Below are 17,618 nucleotides of genomic sequence, written 5' to 3' on the forward strand. Positions count from 1 at the left end.
GAGCAAAGCTTTTGGCTCACCGGAATCCAAACATGATCTCGTCATGGCGCAGGTGGGCGTCGTCGTCAATGGACAGGATGGCCTCCGTCTCAATTTCATCCCAGGGCAGGAAGCGGTTGTTCAGACTGTTCTTCTCTGTGCGCACCACCTATGGAACGGAAGTAATTTTTTTAAAACAACAACAACTTGTGCTGGGCAAGATCTCACAGTGGACATAACAGGGAGGGGGTTCCCATGTTCCAGAGATCTCCTAAGGTATCACACAAGCATGGAGGCACAGAACCCCCTAACAGGTATGTGGATAACAGCAGCCAGGAGGAGCAACTCGGGAGAGAATGATTTGGAGCAGAGTCTATGGGGGCTAACCTCTCCTAAAGATGCTCCTGTCCGATAGACAGGTGGAGAGTCCACTTTCAGCCACCTATGACTTGGGTCATGTGAGGGGGAAACAGTACAGAGAGCCCCCTTCCATCTTGAGGAGCAACTCTTCCACCAGCAGCGGAGCCAGCGGGGAGGGGGAAGAGTCCAGTGGGGAAGGAGGAAGTAGGAGACAGGGCTCTGGCAGGATAGCAGAGCCTCTGCTGCACGTGAGAGAGGAAGAGGGGGGGGAAGGGGGAGAAGGAAAACATGGAAAGGAGACCCTGTTTCCCTCCGGTTCCGGAATTACGCAGGAGGAAACACGGAAGGAGATTTGGGGTGCCCAGACTCTTATGTTGGAAGAAAACGCGGGAAGCGTCACTCCAGGGTTCTGGGTCAGACTAAGAACATGTACCCTGTACAGCTCTAGCACTGTAAATAGCCTGCACACAATAAAAGCATGAAAAGGCAACGGTTTGGAGAGTCGTTACTTTAGAGTAGTCGCAACGCTCCCTCTCTGACAGGTCACCTTCAGCCCTTGGACCTAGGACTTATTATACAACTTATTATTTTTTCTTTTTCTTTTAATTTTTACAAATGATTTCTTTTGGAAATTCCACAGCAATAAAACAAATAGTTACAATAATACAAAAATAAACATCGCTATTACATTTCATTAATTACATTCCATTTATAATTGACCCGCTTAACGACAAATAATTACCGGTACAACTACAACAAATAAAGGCTTGACATATCTTGCTTTGCATGTCATGCATCTATCTCATGTATTGGTTTCAGCTTTTAAGTTGCATTACTGAAATAAATGCACTTTTCGACGATATTCTAATTTCCCGAGTTTTACCTGTATTCTCATTGTGCTATTTTACAATTTGGTGGTCTATACGCATTTCATTTTTGTTACTTTGGTTTCCAATTTTTCCCCTCTACACAAATTTTTCGATATATTCCTCTATTTTCTAGATTCGTTCTATATCTAACAGGAGATTTGTCTTCATTATTTGCTTTTTGTATAGTATTTCCTCTTATTCTCCCTGTTAACTTGGCAAGATGTCAATATTCAATCATTTTTACTCGCCGGTCTGTTTTACTGAGTGCTTGATTGCTGTATGAATGAAAAACAAGCATCCTAAAGAAAAGCCAAATGCCAAAAAGATCCAGAGAAGGTAGCCAGGGTAAGGCAGGGTGGGGTGGGGAATTTCCAGCCTGAGGGCCGCATTGCCTTCTGAGCAAGCTTCCAAGGGCCATGTTACATGGGATGGTGGGGCCAGAAGCAATGGTAAAAAAGAAAAGCTCAAGGACCCCTGGAAAGTTAAGTCCAGTCAAAGGCATCTATGGGGTTGCGGCACTCATCTCACTTTCAGGCCAAGGAAGCCGGCGTTTGTCCACAGATAGTTTTCTGGGTCATGTGGCCAGCAGGACTGAACACTGTGACGGAAACCAGAGCACACAGAAATGCCATTTACCTTCCTGCCACAGTGGTACCTATTTTATCTACTTGCGCTGGCATGCTTTCGAACTTCTAGGTTGGCAGGAGCTGGGACAGAGCAAAAGCAGCTCATCCCGTTGCGGGGATTTGAACCGCCAACCTTCCAATTGGCAAGCCCCAGAGGCTCAGTGGTTTAGACCAGTGGTCCTCAACCTTGGGCCTCCATATGTTTTGAGACTACAATTCCCATCATCCCTGACCACTGGTCCTGCTAGCTAGGGATCATGGGAGTTGTAGGCCAAAAACATCTGGAGGCCCAAGGTTGAGGACCACTGGTTTAGACCACACCGCCACCCGCGTCCCATGGGGCCAGAGGCAAAAGTGGGTGGGGCAATAAATGCAATTTTTAGCTTTTTACAGTGGGCTAGATTGATCAGAGTTGAAGGGCACATTCCAGCCAGGCAAGAGAACTCAAGGAGGGTGTGAAGCAGGGCTGGCAGGGGGTGTGGCCTGGGAGATGGGCGTGGCCTGGGAAGAAAGTTCTGATGACCAAGCAAAGGATTTTTAGATCTTATTATGGTTTATCTGGAAATCATTCAATTTGGTTGCGCACCTTTTTTTTTATGTCTTTGATTTATCGTTTATGGCCACTTGTTGTAATTAAGCAAATATTTTCACATCGGAATGCCGCCTTGAGCATGGCTGTTAACTATGGAAAGGCCTACATTGGACCCTCGGACGCAAGTTTCCACATCACGGCTCTTAAGATGTCTAGCTCCTGTTCCAAAACACAGAAGTTCCCCTTACCGCCCCGCCCCCCCATGCCTATATTTTTCATATAGTGAGCAAAGTCTTTAAACAAGCGTTGAGAAATTCAGCATTACAGCGGTGAAATGCTATTAAATAAGATTACATTTGGATCGCATTAACAAAAAAATAAAATCTGGCGCTGAAACCATTAACGGTGGAAAATATTTGTCGGAAGGAACCAGGTGACAGCTGGCATGATTAAATCCCCGCATTAAGCCAACATTAGTACTTTCCCCTGTCAATAGCGGGGGGGGGAGGGGAGAGAGAGAGAGAGAGAGAGAGAGAGAGAGAGAGAGAGAGAGAGAGAGAGAGAGAGAGAGAGAGAGAGAAATATGGAACATTCGACAGGCAGGCATTTAGAATGTTCCAAGAAAGAGCCATCAAAAGCAGAAGGGAAATCCAAGGCAAGCGAAGAAGGCAGCTGGCCAGGGTGAATGGCGGAGGCGCATGGTTGGCATCGCGGATCATGCAGCGAGCAGCGCACTGAAAGAGGCACACATGCACCTGGGCTCCTCCCCCTGCCTTTGCAACATCCCAGAAGCACCGGGCAGGAACAGCCCAGGTCACCTGGCCAGCGTCAAACGAAGGCGTTTCCAAACAAGGAAGATTCCACCTCAAGAAAGAAGATTCCACCTAAACATTAGGAAGAACTTCCTGACAGTAAGAGCTATTCGGCAGAGGAATTTGCTACCAAGGAGTGTGGTGGAGTCTCCTTCTTTGGAGGTCTTTAAGCAGAGGCTTGGCAGGCATATGTCAAGAATGCTTTGATGGTGTTTCCTGCTCGGCAGGGGATTGGACTGGATGGCCCTTGTGGTCTCCTCCAACTCTATGATTCTATGATTCTATGACACCCAGCGCGTGGCGTCACTACGTAGGGCGTGTGTGCGGCATTGCTACGTACGGCACATGCATCCTACGTAGCGATGCCGCACATGCGCTGTACATAGCAGTTTGCCGTCGCCGGTGTTACAGCACCGTACAAACACTGCCGGGATCCCTCCATCGCTGCTAAAGCCGTGAACGGAGGATCCTCTACATGCGGCTGCAATGGTTGCTTGCGCTGATCCGTGGTGGGGCGAGCTCCCGCAGGGTATCTTCTAGTCACCCCCCCCCCAGACATAGCACCCAGGGCGCGCACACACACACCCCACACCTCCGTTGCGACGCCACTGCACCTGGCTTTTGCTAGGCAAGCGCACACAAGGCTCCCGCTACTTGCTTTAGAAAATGCACCACCTCTCACCAATGTGCAGGGAGCAGCACTTCCATTTTTATGAATTTGCGTATTATTTGTTTGCAAGGTTTCTCACCCGCCTTCCCCGGGACAGCTTACAGCAGTGGTGTTCAAAGGGTGTAAGAGGAAAATTCAAGGACAATCAAAGAAACACTTTGATTAAATAAAAAAAAAATGCAGAATATGGATAGTGCTCTATGTTATCAATTTTGTTTTCCAGCGTATTTCTTATCAATATTGGTGCAGTGCGAGCAAATGTTTATCCTGAAAAGTGTGGCCCAGAGAAGAAAGTTTGAGAACCGTTGGCTTACAGCAACGTAATATACATATCAAACAGTTACGGGTTGTTTTTTAAAAAAACAAAAAACAAAACAAAACAAGCTGTTTCAACCAGAACAGAATACTTATCCAGCAAAAGAGGTGGGAGCCACTAAACAAAATATCTTAACTGCCAATTGACAGGGTAAAATGGAAACAGGGAGCAAGGCAGAGGGCCTTCTCGGTGGTGGCTCCCTCCCTGTGGAACGCCATCAGATGTCATGGAGATAAAGAATTACACAACATATGTGAATTACTGGCATCTGAAGTCCGCCTATGACAAGGAAACAGGTCACAATGCAGTTACACATTTCAAATCACCAAGAGGGAATAATTAAAGATTATAGGCAGAACATCAGCCTTTCCATTTCCCGTATCTTAAATATTAAGCTGTCCAGACTTCATGGTGCATTAAGGCAGCTTTTAAATCCTAGTTCCTAGTAATCAATAATAACGATAGCAGCAAGAATAATGCAGCTGTACACATATATAGATTTCTGCATAATGAGACAATATTTATTTGGAGATATTTAAGATGCAAACACCCTGCGGATCAATATACCGTAGTCTAAGGAAGCAGCTCAAACGGTTACATTGATTCCCCTGCCGTTTTTCCTGTAAACGAGCCGGAGACCGAAATGCGAATGCTGCCTCCTGTGGAAAGAGAGCGCGGATTCCTTCCTCGTGCAACTGGAATGGGCAACGTCTCTGGAGAAGCAGATTAATGGACACCATAACTCTGAACACATTAATTGAAAGCAGGCGCCATTTAATCTCTGGGATTCCTTATCAGGAATCTGGGGTCAGTATGTTAGAGGTTTGGGTAGATAATACTGGTATTTAAAATAATGTTTCTTTTTATTTGTTTACTCAAAAACCTATAACTCAATAACGTATTGAAGGAAACAAATAAAAAGGAAACAGTAGTACATGAAAACTAAAATTGAACATACAAAATGCAAAATTTGGTCACTCCATTCACATTTCCTAGGATGGTGATGATTGCTATTGGGAGGTAGTTGTTGTTGTTTAGTCGTTTAGTCGTGTCCGACTCTTCGTGACCCCATAGACCAGAGCACGCCAGGCACTCCTGTCTTGCACTGCCTCCCGCAGTTTGGTCAAACTCATGTTGGTAATAATAATAATAATAATAATAATAATAATAATAATAATAATTTTTTATTTGTACCCCGCCCATCTGGCTGAGTCTCCCCAGCCACTCTGGGCGGCTTCCAGTCGAATATCAAAACAATACAGCAATAGTACAATTACAAAAGTCACAAAAAATACATAAACCACATCAAAAAAATACACAACCTAATAGAAAACAATTTCGACATAAATCAAAATCTAAAACTAAGAATACATCCTTAATACAGTTTAAAATAACATAGGTAAAAAATAACAGGAATTTAAACAAAAAACAAAACAAAATGGAGCCCTCTCTGCCCAGCAGCGGCGGCGGCAACAGTCCTTTATAAAGCCCATCAGGCCCCGCCCTGGGCCAGGTGGTGAGTGGCAGGACTGGGGCCTCCAGGCGCTGAGCAGGGGAGTCCAGCCATCTCGTCCTCTGTCGTCCCCTTCTCCTAGTGCCCTCAATCTTTCCCAGCATCAGGGTCTTTTCCAGGGAGTCTTCTCTTCTCATGAGGTGGCCAAAGTATTGGAGCCTCAGCTTCAGGATCTGTCCTTCCAGTGAGCACTCAGGGCTGATTTCCTTCAGAATGGAGAGGTTTGATCTTCTTGCAGTCCATGGGACTCTCAAGAGTCTCCTCCAGCACCATAATTCAAAAGCATCAATTTTTCATCATCAATTGGGAGGTAGTAACATGTTCTTTTTTCTTTTCTTTTTATCTGGTTTATAAATATCAGGGAATTGTCCTAGGGGTCTTATGATATTGCCACTTGAAACTGAAAAGTTACTAAGAATTCATGGATCTCACAGTAGGCAATTGAACTGCCTGGACAACTCAGCTGGTTAGACTGTGGTGCTGATGACAGCGAGATTGCAGGTTCGATCCCCGTACGGGATGGCTGCATATTCCTACATTGCAGGGGTTGGACTAGATGATCCTCAGGGTCCCTTCCTTTGCTACAACTCTATGATTCTATCATTATTGACCTTAATATATAAAACAACTTTTTTTGCCATATGCTTGAAAATGAATCTTCCTCCTTTCTTTGCCCTCCAGGACACCTCAACAGGATTGAGAAGAGAACATATAAGTAAGGCTGATTGAGTTTGCAAGAAGTAGGGCAATCATAACCTCCACAAACTCAAAAAACCCCAAACTGTGCAGAAGCCTTGGTGGACAGACTTCAATATTGTTAGATCTCAGATTTTTAGGTCTACCAACCAGAGGTGGGTTCAAAGAACATGTGCAGTTGGAATGAAAGGAGAGGGGGCCTCTGAGCACCTTCTGAGCCTGGGAGCTTTGATCTGAGCACCGTAACTCAACAGAGCTCATAATCCAGAGTTCCCCTCTGCTTACCTCAAGCTATCTTCATTTTGGTGGCATAACTCAAGCAGGCAGTGGGGGGGGGGCAGCTTTTTGTTGAAGTTGCCAAATGTTACACAACTGGGAGACAGAGACCCTTACTAAACTGCTGCAAGCCACCCTGAGATGCATCTGTAGTACCTGATATGCCTTCTGTCCAGCCCATCCTCCAAAAAAACAAAAATCAAAACCTCAAGTGTGTCTTGTTGATGGATGAGGTGGAAGCAGTGGGGACCTTGGGAGGAAGTGACCATTTTCCTCTTAGGATTCATTATACAGAGGAAAGGGAAACCTGAATGTAGTGAGACGCACATTCTGGACTTCAGCAAAGCTGAATACAAAAAGCGTAAGAAACTAATGGGTGACATCCTGTTGTTTAGGGAAGTTTTTAACGACTGATGTTTCATTGTAATGTTTCAATGTTTCTAATCTTTTGTTGGAAGCCGCCCAGAGTGGCTGGGGAAACCCAGTCAGATGGGCGCAGTATAACTTTATTATTATTAATTATTATTATTATTATTATTATTGCAAATAGAAGGGGAAGAAATGGAGGCAGTGAGAGATTTTTCTTTCTTGGGTTCCATGATCACTGCAGATGGTGACAGCCGTCACGAAATTAAAAGACGCCTGCTTCTTGGGAGAAAAGCAATGACAAACCTAGACAGCATCTTCAAAAGCAGGGACATCACCTTGCCGACAAAGGTCCGTATAGTTAAAGCTATGGTTTTCCTGGGCATCAGTGAACTAAAATGGAAGGGAATGGGCGAATTCAGTTCGGGTGACTATCATATCTACTACTGTGGGCAAGAATCCTGTAGCAGAAATGGAGTGGCCCTCATAGTCAACAAAAGAGTGGCAAAAGCTGTAATGGGATGCAATCTCAAAAATGACAGAATGATCTCGATACGAATCCAAGGCAGACCTTTTAACATCACAGTAATCCAAGTTTATGCACCAACTACCGGTGCTGAAGAAAGTGAAATTGACCAATTCTATGAAGACCTACAACAACTTCTAGAAATGACACCAAAGAAGGATGTTCTTCTCATTACAGGGGATTGGAATGCTAAAGTAGGGAATCAAGAGATAAAAGGAACAACTGGCAAGTTTGGCCTTGGAGTTCAAAATGAAGCAGGGCAAAGGCTAATAGAGTTCTGTCAAGAGAACAAGCTGGTCATCACAAACACTCTCTTCCAACAACACAAGAGACGACTCTACACATGGATATCACCAAATGGGCAGCATCGAAATCAGATTGATTATATTCTCTGCAGCCAAAGATGGAGAAGCTCTATACAGTCAGCAAAAACAAGACCTGGAGCTGACTGTAACTCAGATCATCAGCTTCTTATAGCAAAATTCCAGCTTAAACTGAAGAAAGTAGGAAAAACCACTGGGCCAGTAAGATACAATCTGAATCAAATCCCTTATGAATACACAGTGGAAGTGAGGAACAGGTTTAAGGATTTAGATTTGGTGGACAGAGTGCCTGAAGAACTATGGATGGAGGCTCGTAACATTATACAGGAGGCAGCAACGAAAACCATCCCAAGGAAAAGGAAATGCAAGAAAGCAAAATGGCTATCCAACGAGGCCTTACAAATAGTGGAGGAGAGGAGGCAAGCAAAATGCAAGGGAGATAGGGAAAGATACAGGAAACTGAATGCAGATTTCCAAAAAACAGCAAGGAGAGACAAGAGGGTCTTCTTAAATGAGCAATGCAAAGAAATAGAGGAAAACAATAGAATGGGGAAAACCAGAGATCTGTTCAAGAAAATTGGAGATATGAAAGGAACATTTCGTACAAAGATTACCATAATCAAGGACAAAAGTGGTAAGGACCTAACAGAAGCAGAAGACATCAAGAAGAGGTGGCAAGAATACACAGAGGAATTATACCAGAAAGATATGGAGGTCTCATACACCCCAGGTAGTGTGGTTGCTGACCTTGAGCCAGACATCTTGGAGAGTGAAGTCAAATGGGCCTTAGAAAGCATTGCTAATAACAAGGCCAGTGGAAGTGATGATATTCCAGCTGAACTATTTAAAATTTTAAAAGATGATGCTGTTAAGGTGCTACACCCAATATGCCAGCAAGTTTGGAAAACTCAGCAATGGCCAGAGGATTGGAGAAGATCAGTCTACATCCCAATTCCAAAGAAGGGCAGTGCCAAAGAATGCTCCAACTACCGCACAATTGCGCTCATTTCACACGCTAGCAAGGTTATGCTTAAAATTCTACAAGGCAGGCTTAGGCAGTATGTGGACCGAGAACTCCCAGAAGTGCAAGCTGGATTTCGAAAGGGCAGAGGAACCAGAGACCAAATAGCAAACATGCGCTGGATTATGGAGAAAGCTAGAGAGTTCCAGAAAAACGTCTACTTCTGCTTCATTGACTATGCAAAAGCCTTTGACTGTGTCGACCACAGCAAACTATGGCAAGTTCTTAAAGAAATGGGAGTGCCTGATCACCTCATCTGTCTCCTGAGAAATCTCTATGTGGGACAAGAAGCTACAGTTAGAACTGGATATGGAACAACTGATTGGTTCAAAATTGGGAAAGGAGTACGACAAGGTTGTATATTGTCTCCCTGCTTATTTAACTTATATGCAGAATTCATCATGCGAAAGGCTGGACTAGATGAATCCCAAGCCGGAATTAAGATTGCCGGAAGAAATATCAACAACCTCAGATATGCAGATGACACAACCTTGATGGCAGAAAGCGAGGAGGAATTAAAGAACCTTTTAATGAGGGTGAAAGAGGAGAGCGCAAAATATGGTCTGAAGCTCAACATCAAAAAACCAAGATCATGGCCACTGGTCCCATCACCTCCTGGCAAATAGAAGGGGAAGAAATGGAGGCAGTGAGAGATTTTACTTTCTTGGGCTCCTTGATCACTGCAGATGGTGACAGCAGTCACGAAATTAAAAGACGCCTGCTTCTTGGGAGAAAAGCAATGACAAACCTAGACAGCATCTTAAAAAGCAGAGACATCACTTTGCCGACAAAGGTCCGTATAGTTAAAGCTATGGTTTTCCCAGTAGTGATGTATGGAAGTGAGAGCTGGACCATAAAGAAGGCTGATCGTCGAAGAATTGATGCTTTTGAATTATGGTGCTGGAGGAGACTCTTGAGAGTCCCATGGACTGCAAGAAGATCAAACCTATCCATTCTGAAGGAGATCAGCCCTGAGTGCTCACTGGAAGGACAGATCCTGAAGTTGAGGCACCAATACTTTGGCCACCTCATGAGAAGAGAAGACTCCCTGGAAAAGACCCTGATGTTGGGAAAGATTGAGGGCACAAGGAGAAGGGGGCGACAGAGGACGAGATGGTTGGACAGTGTTCTCGAAGCTACCAACATGAGTCTGACCAAACTGCGGGAGGCAGTGGAAGACAGGAGTGCCTGGCGTGCTATGGTCCATGGGGTCACAAAGAGTCAGACACGACTAAACGACTAAACAACAAACAACAACAACAACTATTATTATTATTATTATTATTATTATTATTATTATTACCCAGGGTCAGAAATACTCCAAGTGAGGGTTGTCCATGGTGGATGGGAGTTTCTTAAAAGCGAGATATTGAAAGCGCAATCACAAATAGTTATAACAGGAAAGAGAAAATGGGAGCCACGTCCGCAGAGGGGAAGCCTGCCAAATGGGTCTTGTGTCTCCCCATGCGCTGGAACCCTGCGTGTGGAGAAAAGGACACGCAAATAAAATTATGCTTGGAAGGCTCATGCAGGAACTGGCCTTGGGGCTACAAACTCCACCATGCCCAAGTCTCTTTGACAAGGAACAGAAAATCATTGTTGATTCAAGACAACAACTCGGAGACATGGCCATGGAAAAACACAAACACTCGCCCACTCTCCCCCCCAAGCCATCTGGATGCACTGGAAACCAATAACAGTAGTCATCCGAGAGCAGCGGTTCCCAGTTGGTGGTCCGCGGAACCCAGGGGGTCCTTGTAATCCACCCAGGGGGTCCGAGGCACCATTCAGGAAACAAAAGCTACCATATATAAAAAATGTCAAAAGTCAGGGGTCCAGGCCTTGGCTTTTGAAAAACGGGGTTCACGGTACTTAGCTAGAGGTACTGGCCTAGAGTTACAACGGGAACAGTCAGCTGATCCCAGTCCCTTAAAAGAGGTCACAGAGCTTGCATTCTGCTGGAAGGGTGAAAAGACAGAAAGTTCATCGCAAGGTCAAAGCCCTCAAGAGCCGTCAGTGCACTACAAAAACACCCATTGTTCCTGGAGTCAGCAAAATACCAAAATGATGCTGGACCCCCTCGTTTACAATGTCTATTGCTCTGTGACAGCAGCCCACAGCACAACAATATGCTTCAAGGAGACACTTGAGCAGCCTCACCCTTGGGTCAAACTGGCTCGCTCGCTCGCTGCCGCGTCGGAACGGACAAGCAGACTTGGCAGAAACAACCCCCTGCAGCAATTCTGCGCAGCTGAGAAGCCCTGGGAATGGTTAAAACCTTTGTTTCATTAAATTCCATCCCATGGGTTTGTGCAGCCAATACGTCATTTCATTCTGGAGTGAAGGGTCCCGGGTCAAGGCTTCAGGGGGCGGACCACGCAGTTTCACCTGCTCTCACTTGCATCACTGCAGAGACAAAATCTGATTGGCTCTGGCTTCATGACGTCATGGCAGTTGCTATACTTTCCACCCTATTGGTTGTGAGCATGCAATGAGTAAGAAAAACAATGCAATTCGAAAGCACTGGGTGGTCTTGGAAATAGTAAGGGTTATGTTCACATGGCTTAGCGCCACCACAATGGCTCCTGGGGAGGAGATTGCAGCCTCTTTGCTCCTTCCTGGACTTTTTGGATCAGTGTGGCACAAGAAACTAAGCCAAGGTTGCCTGAACTCAGAATCATGGTTACGCTCTCCTCCTCAGCCGCAATCTGGAGCCAAGGTTCGTCCTATGGTTACAGTTAGTGGCTAAGGAGCAGAGACCATGCGTTTGGGCAATATGCTTAGTTGTCATCCCACAAAGACCTAGAAAGACCAGGATGGAGCAACGTGGTTGCGAGATCCTTGCGTTGGAGGCAGCATGTTCACGTGGTCACAGTAAGCCATAGTGTGGCTCACTTCAATGTAGAAACCAAGCCAATGGCTGCATGCAGCAATGAAAAGCATCCCCCAAAGTGAAAGGCATAAAGATTTGGGAATGTTTTTGGGGGGATGTTTTCCCCAAAGATTTGGGAATGTTTCTCCTAGAAGGGAAGCTTTTCGCCTCCCAAATGTTTGAGGGCCAATAGAAATCTCTGTGTGGGACGAGAAGCAACAGTTGGAACTGAATATGGAACAACTGATTGGTTCAAAATTGGGAAAGGAGTACGGCAAGGCTGTATATTGTCTCCCTGCTTATTTAACTTACATGCAGAATTCATCATGCGAAAGGCTGGACTGGATGAACCCAAGCCAGAATTAAGATTCCCAGAAGAAATATCAACAACCTCAGATATGCAGATGACACAACCTTGATGGCAGAAAGCGAGGAAGAATTAAAGACCTCTTAACGAGGGTGAAAGAGGAGAGTGCAAAATATGGTCTGAAGCTCAACATCAAAAAAACCAAGATCATGGCCACTGGTCCCATCACCTCCTGGCAAATAGAAGGGGAAGAAATGGAGGCAGTGAGAGATTTTACTTTCTTGGGCTCCTTGATCACTGCAGATGGTGACAGCAGTCACGAAATTAAAAGACGCCTGCTTCTTGGGAGAAAAGCAATGACAAACCTAGACAGCATCTTAAAAAGCAGAGACATCACCTTGCTGACAAAGGTCCGTATAGTTAAAGCTATGGTTTTCCCAGTAGTGATGTATGGAAGTGAGAGCTGGACCATAAAGAAGGCTGATCACCAAAGAATTGATGCTTTTGAATTATGGTGCTGGAGGAGACTCTTGAGAGTCCCATGGACTGCAAGAAGATCAAACCTATCCATTCTGAAGGAAATCAGCCCCGAGTGCTCACTGGAAGGACAGATCCTGAAGCTGAGGCTCCAATACTTTGGCCACCTCATGAGAAGACTCCCTGGAAAAGACCCTGATGTTGGGAAAGATGGAGGGCACAAGGAGAAGGGGACGACAGAGGACGAGATGGTTGGACAGTGTTCGCGAAGCTACCAACATGAGTTTGACCAAACTGCGGGAGGCAGTGCAAGACAGGAGTGCCTGGTGTGCTGTGGTCCATGGGGTCATGAAGAGTCGGACAGGACTAAACAACTAAACAACAACAACAAATTTGGCACCGCTGCGGGTTCTTCCGTTTAATTTTAGATTTTCAATTCCAACACTGCAATGATTTTGTTTGACATTAATGGCTCTATTTTTTTGCTCCTCCTTCGTTGCATCCAATAGCCAATTAAAATGTATGTTATTTCTTATTTTATTTACTGTACTGCATTTATAGCCCAATTTTTCCTCTAAGGAACTTAAGTCAGCATACATTATTACCCCCTCCTCATTTAATCCCCACAACGACCCTGTGAGGTAGGTTAGGCTGAGAGGCAGTGACTGGCCCAGGGTCAGCCAGCGAGCATCATGGCTGAGTGAGGATTTGAACCCTGGTCTCCCAGGTCCTAGTCTCTAACCACTACACCGCAATGGTTCTCACAAAAACAACACAAACGTTTATTTACTAGCCTGATTCAGGTAACAGTTGATAATAAAGTGTGTTTGGGGAGGAGAATACTATTAAGATGGGTGAATGTTCTCTTCGTACTAGAGACCTATATGTCAATAGCACTACGTGAAATAATTTAATACACAAGCTATTGTTTCATATGTCACCAATTTGGGAATTTGGCCTCTGTCTTGTCGTGAGTGTGCGTGCGTGGAAAAATCACAGGTTACAGGTAAAACTAAAACAAATACAGCCAACTGCATGCCCTCTTCCATTCAGACCCATTACCACTGGGAGGTTTTACACTCAAGTCTTGAATTAAATGTCAAATATAATTTGCTGCCGGAAACAGGAGAGCGCGTCTGTGCCCTCGGAGGAATTTCTGACAGACCAGCTCTGTGCGCTGCACTTAGCTTCTGCCGGGAGGAGAGCGGATGGCATTGACCTCTCTGGATGAAAAATGAGGGCACCTGTAGCAGAAACATGGGTCTGCCACTGTTTCCTTGTTAACAAGTCGAGGTGCAAGCGGAGGAAATGGTCGCTGACCAGAGTTTGAGTCTTCCCTCACTCATTTTGGTCACAACAGGCAGCTGACTTTGAGGGTCTGCTTCAAGAGGCTGCGTATCCCACTGCAGTAAGCTACTCCTGGCGGATCGGTCTTTTTCATGTTATCTGACAAAGCTGGGATCCGAGTGCAACATGACTTTTCCCACTTAGGATTCCCAGCAACTGGTATTTGGAGGAATACTGCCGTCATGACTAGCAGCCACTGGGAGCCTTACCAGTCTAATCCATTCTATATCAGGTGTGGGGAACCTTCGGCTGAACTACAACTCCCATCAGCCCTTGCAACCGTGGCCAATGGCCAGAGATGATAAGGACCTGTAGTTCAGCAACACTGGGAGGGCCAAGGATTCCCCAGCACCTACTGCTAGATCAGTCCTGCCAAGCCAGGCCACAACTTGGGAAACCTTTCCTGCCCACAGGGAGATGCCCCAACCTGAAGCCCTGATTACTCACAGCCACATGAGACAGTTGCACGCAGAGGTCCAGGTTCCGGCTTCCAGCCATGGATGCAGCAAAATGAATGTGAAGCCCATCTGGGGTTCTGGAAGGCGCCTGTTTTGTGTTTTTGTTTGCTTGGGAGGGGGTTGCTAAGCACCAGGAGGGCATAAAAGTTGCACTGGGATTGACGGGTGACGAACAGAGGATGTCAGTGCTAAGCAAACATTAAATGGATAGTTACAGCTGGGATGCGAATGAGGCCAGCTCTACCACTTTTTTTATTTTATTTTATTGCAGCCGTTTCCAAAAAAAGGAAAGGAGAGGTGCCCTCTAAATTTGGAAGCTAAGATGCATCTCTTACAAGCGAGTGGAGCTGCAGCAACTTCATCTGAGGGTTCTGCCAAATCAGGAAAGCCTTCTGTCAGCGCCCGTGTCTCCGTGGGTGTTCTCAGCAGTGATGGAAAGGAGTATATTTAGACAGTGTTTTGACACTGTTACTTAAAGCAAGGTTAAGATTGTGGAACAACCGCTCATTACGGCTCATCTAGGAGCCCCGAGAAAGAGGATTCGCGGCTCTCCCGCTTCAGATGCTTGGCCACTGAGAGCAGGGAAAAGAGGGGGAGGGTCTGTGCTAATGGAGGGTCTCAAGCTCACAGGGTTGGACGGCAGCTCAGTTTGGGGGGCATTATTTAGTCCTGCTATTTTGTCTCAAGGGTGTGCTTCCTTGCAGGCTGCAGGCTCCGCTCTGACAGGGAAGTGGAAGAGAGGGAGGAGTCCATGAGGGGCAAAGTCAGTGTTTCCCCCCCCCCCAAGGGGTACTCAAGGAGACAAATTACCCCCACCTCTTTTTGTTATTGTTAAAAAGTGTGGCACTTACTGTGACAATTTAATGGCGAATACTGGCACCTATTTTTTTTTAAGAACAAAATCACTGGGCAAAGCCCATGCAGAGAGAGGGTCTTGAGGCAAAGTCAACAGGGAGGAAAGGCAGGCACTTTCCAGCAATGTTATAGGCAGAGGAAGGGCAAGGCTGATAAGGAATCCACAGCGGGTCTGCTCCAAAGAGAAGGAAACGCCGAAGAGGAAGAGAAGAGCAAAGGGGGCCTTGTCAACCTCCTTCCCACTGCAAAAATACTACGCTAACCAGAGAGTTGTCCATGTTTGAAACCCATGTACCAGTAAGTGGCCTAAGGCTCTGAAAGTGCTGTATGTGTATTTAAGACAGGGCCTGCCCCCAGGCTCACAAAAGGGAAAAGGAAGAAGAAGAAGAAGAAGAAGAAGAAGAAGAAGAAGAAGAAGAAGAAGAAGAAGAAGAAGAAGAAGAAGAAGAAGAAGAAGGAGGAGGAGGAGGAGGAGGAGGAGGAGGAGGAGGAGGAGGAGGAGGAGGAGGAGGAGGAGGAGTTTGGATTTGATATCCCGCTTTATCACTACCCGAAGGAGTCTCAAAGCGGCTAACAATCTCCTTTCCCTTCCTCCCCCACAACAAACACTCTGTGAGGTGAGTGGGGCTGAGAGACTTCAGAGAAGTGTGACTAGCCCAAGGTCACCCAGCAGCTGAATGTGGAAGAGCGGAGACGCGAACCCGGTTCCCTAGATTACGAGTCTACTGCTCTTAACCACTACACCACACTGGCTTCCCAGGAGAGGGAAGAGAAACGCAAGTGTTTGATGAGTTACTCCTTCACTGGCTGCTGGTCTCCCCTTTGCCCTGACGTTCTCCCTGGAGGCAAATGGTGCAGAGCTCCTGGCCAATGACTGTGGCCTGAGACCACCTCTGAGGGTTGGCACAGAGCGTCCATCCTGGCAAGGTTGGGAGAAATCTAGATCCCTGCTCCATCTCAGTCCAACGGATGAGGCCAAGTTGATCTCCCTCTTTTTGAGATGCCCTTCCTGGGAAGGAAGGCGGCCACTAGCCCCGGGTCTCCTGGCTGGTGGGCAGCAGAGGCCACCGAGTGACCCCCCTTAAACTCTGAATTCATTCCTACACAACCTAGAGCCCACCTTCATGATTGTGGGCCTTAGTAATGCAGATCTCTAAGATCTGACCCACACGGGGCATCAAACAGGAGTTACTTCTTCCCCCTCCCATGTTAGAAACAGTTGAAACAGAACCATTTTTCTTCTCTCTTTTTCAAACGTACCCCAATTAAAAATAGATAGAGCACCACTACTAGAAAATTAGACAGCAGGCAAAAAAGGGTGAAGAGACGTTCACTGTGGCTGCTCCCAATGATTCAAAACTCCTACACAGATTCAGCACCCAGGGTTAAATGTGAAGCTTTAACCTTATGTCGAAATTAGTTCCATTGGATGACCCCCGAGTCTAATATTATGAAACACGGAGAAGCTTCTCTCGATCCACTTTCTCCACACAATGCCTAATTTTCTGCAGCTCTATCATGTCCTGGCTTATTCACCATTTTTCTTAAACAAGAAAACCCAAAATAGGACAACACTTCCTCATAGTTGTTCCAACCCCTTGGTCGTTTTGGTTGCCCCTTTCTAAGAAGAAGAAGAAGAAGAAGAAGAAGAAGAAGAAGAAGAAGAAGAAGAAGAAGAAGAGGAGTAGTAGTAGTAGTTTGGATTTGATATCCCGCTTTATCACTACCCGAAGGAGTCTCAAACCGGCTAACATTCTCCTTTCCCTTCCTCCCTCACAACAAACACTCTGTGAAGTGAGTGGGGCTGAGAGACTTCAAAGAAGTGTGACTAGCCCAAGGTCACCCAGCAGCTTATGTGGAGGAGCGGAGATGCGAACCCGGTTCCCCAGATTACAAGTCTACCGCTCTTAACCACTACACTACATTGGCTCTTATAATCTTTTCCAGCTCCACAATATCATTTTCTGAGGTGTGGGTACCAAGAACTGCATCACAGTGGTTTCCAAGTGTGGCTTCACCACATCTTTGAACAAAGGCATGGTGACATTAGCTTTTATAATTTCAATCGTTTTCCTAATGATCCCCAACACGGAAATTGCCCTTTTCATAGCTGCCCCACACTGGGTTGACTTTCCATTCAGTCACCCACTAAGAACCCAAAATCTCATTCCTGGGCAGTCACTGTCGGCTCAGACTTCATCAGTACATAGTGTGAAGCGAAGGAGTTTTCACCCCAATGTGCATCACTTTGCACCTGCCATTTTATGGTAGTGGGTCCCAAATGTTTTCCTCCACGGACCACCCGAAAATTGCTGAGGATCTTTGGCAAGTGATTTTTCTGCCTGCTACAGCCACTGTATTTTTACGGCTTCTTTTATTTTTTTACAAAATAAAAAAAAATCCTTCCAGTAGCACCT

The 17,618-nt window shown here is 45.9% G+C and overlaps 1 protein-coding gene across 5 annotated transcripts in view; it reads right to left on the reverse strand.

Moving 5' to 3' along the window:
• EXTL3 (exostosin like glycosyltransferase 3) overlaps nucleotides 1-17,618 on the reverse strand; it is a 156,936-nt gene that overhangs the window by 10,593 nt on the left and 128,725 nt on the right. For all 5 annotated transcript variants that reach the window (XM_035110850.3, XM_088666954.1, XM_035110849.3 and 2 more), the window contains one exon: nucleotides 21-148. In XM_035110850.3, coding sequence (XP_034966741.3) covers nucleotides 21-148 — 128 coding nt within the window. The remainder of the gene's footprint in view (nucleotides 1-20; nucleotides 149-17,618) is intronic.

Source organism: Zootoca vivipara, chromosome 3, assembly GCF_965207765.1.
Source record: "Zootoca vivipara chromosome 3, rZooViv2.hap1.1, whole genome shotgun sequence".
In the NCBI taxonomy this organism is placed as follows: domain Eukaryota; kingdom Metazoa; phylum Chordata; class Lepidosauria; order Squamata; family Lacertidae; genus Zootoca; species Zootoca vivipara.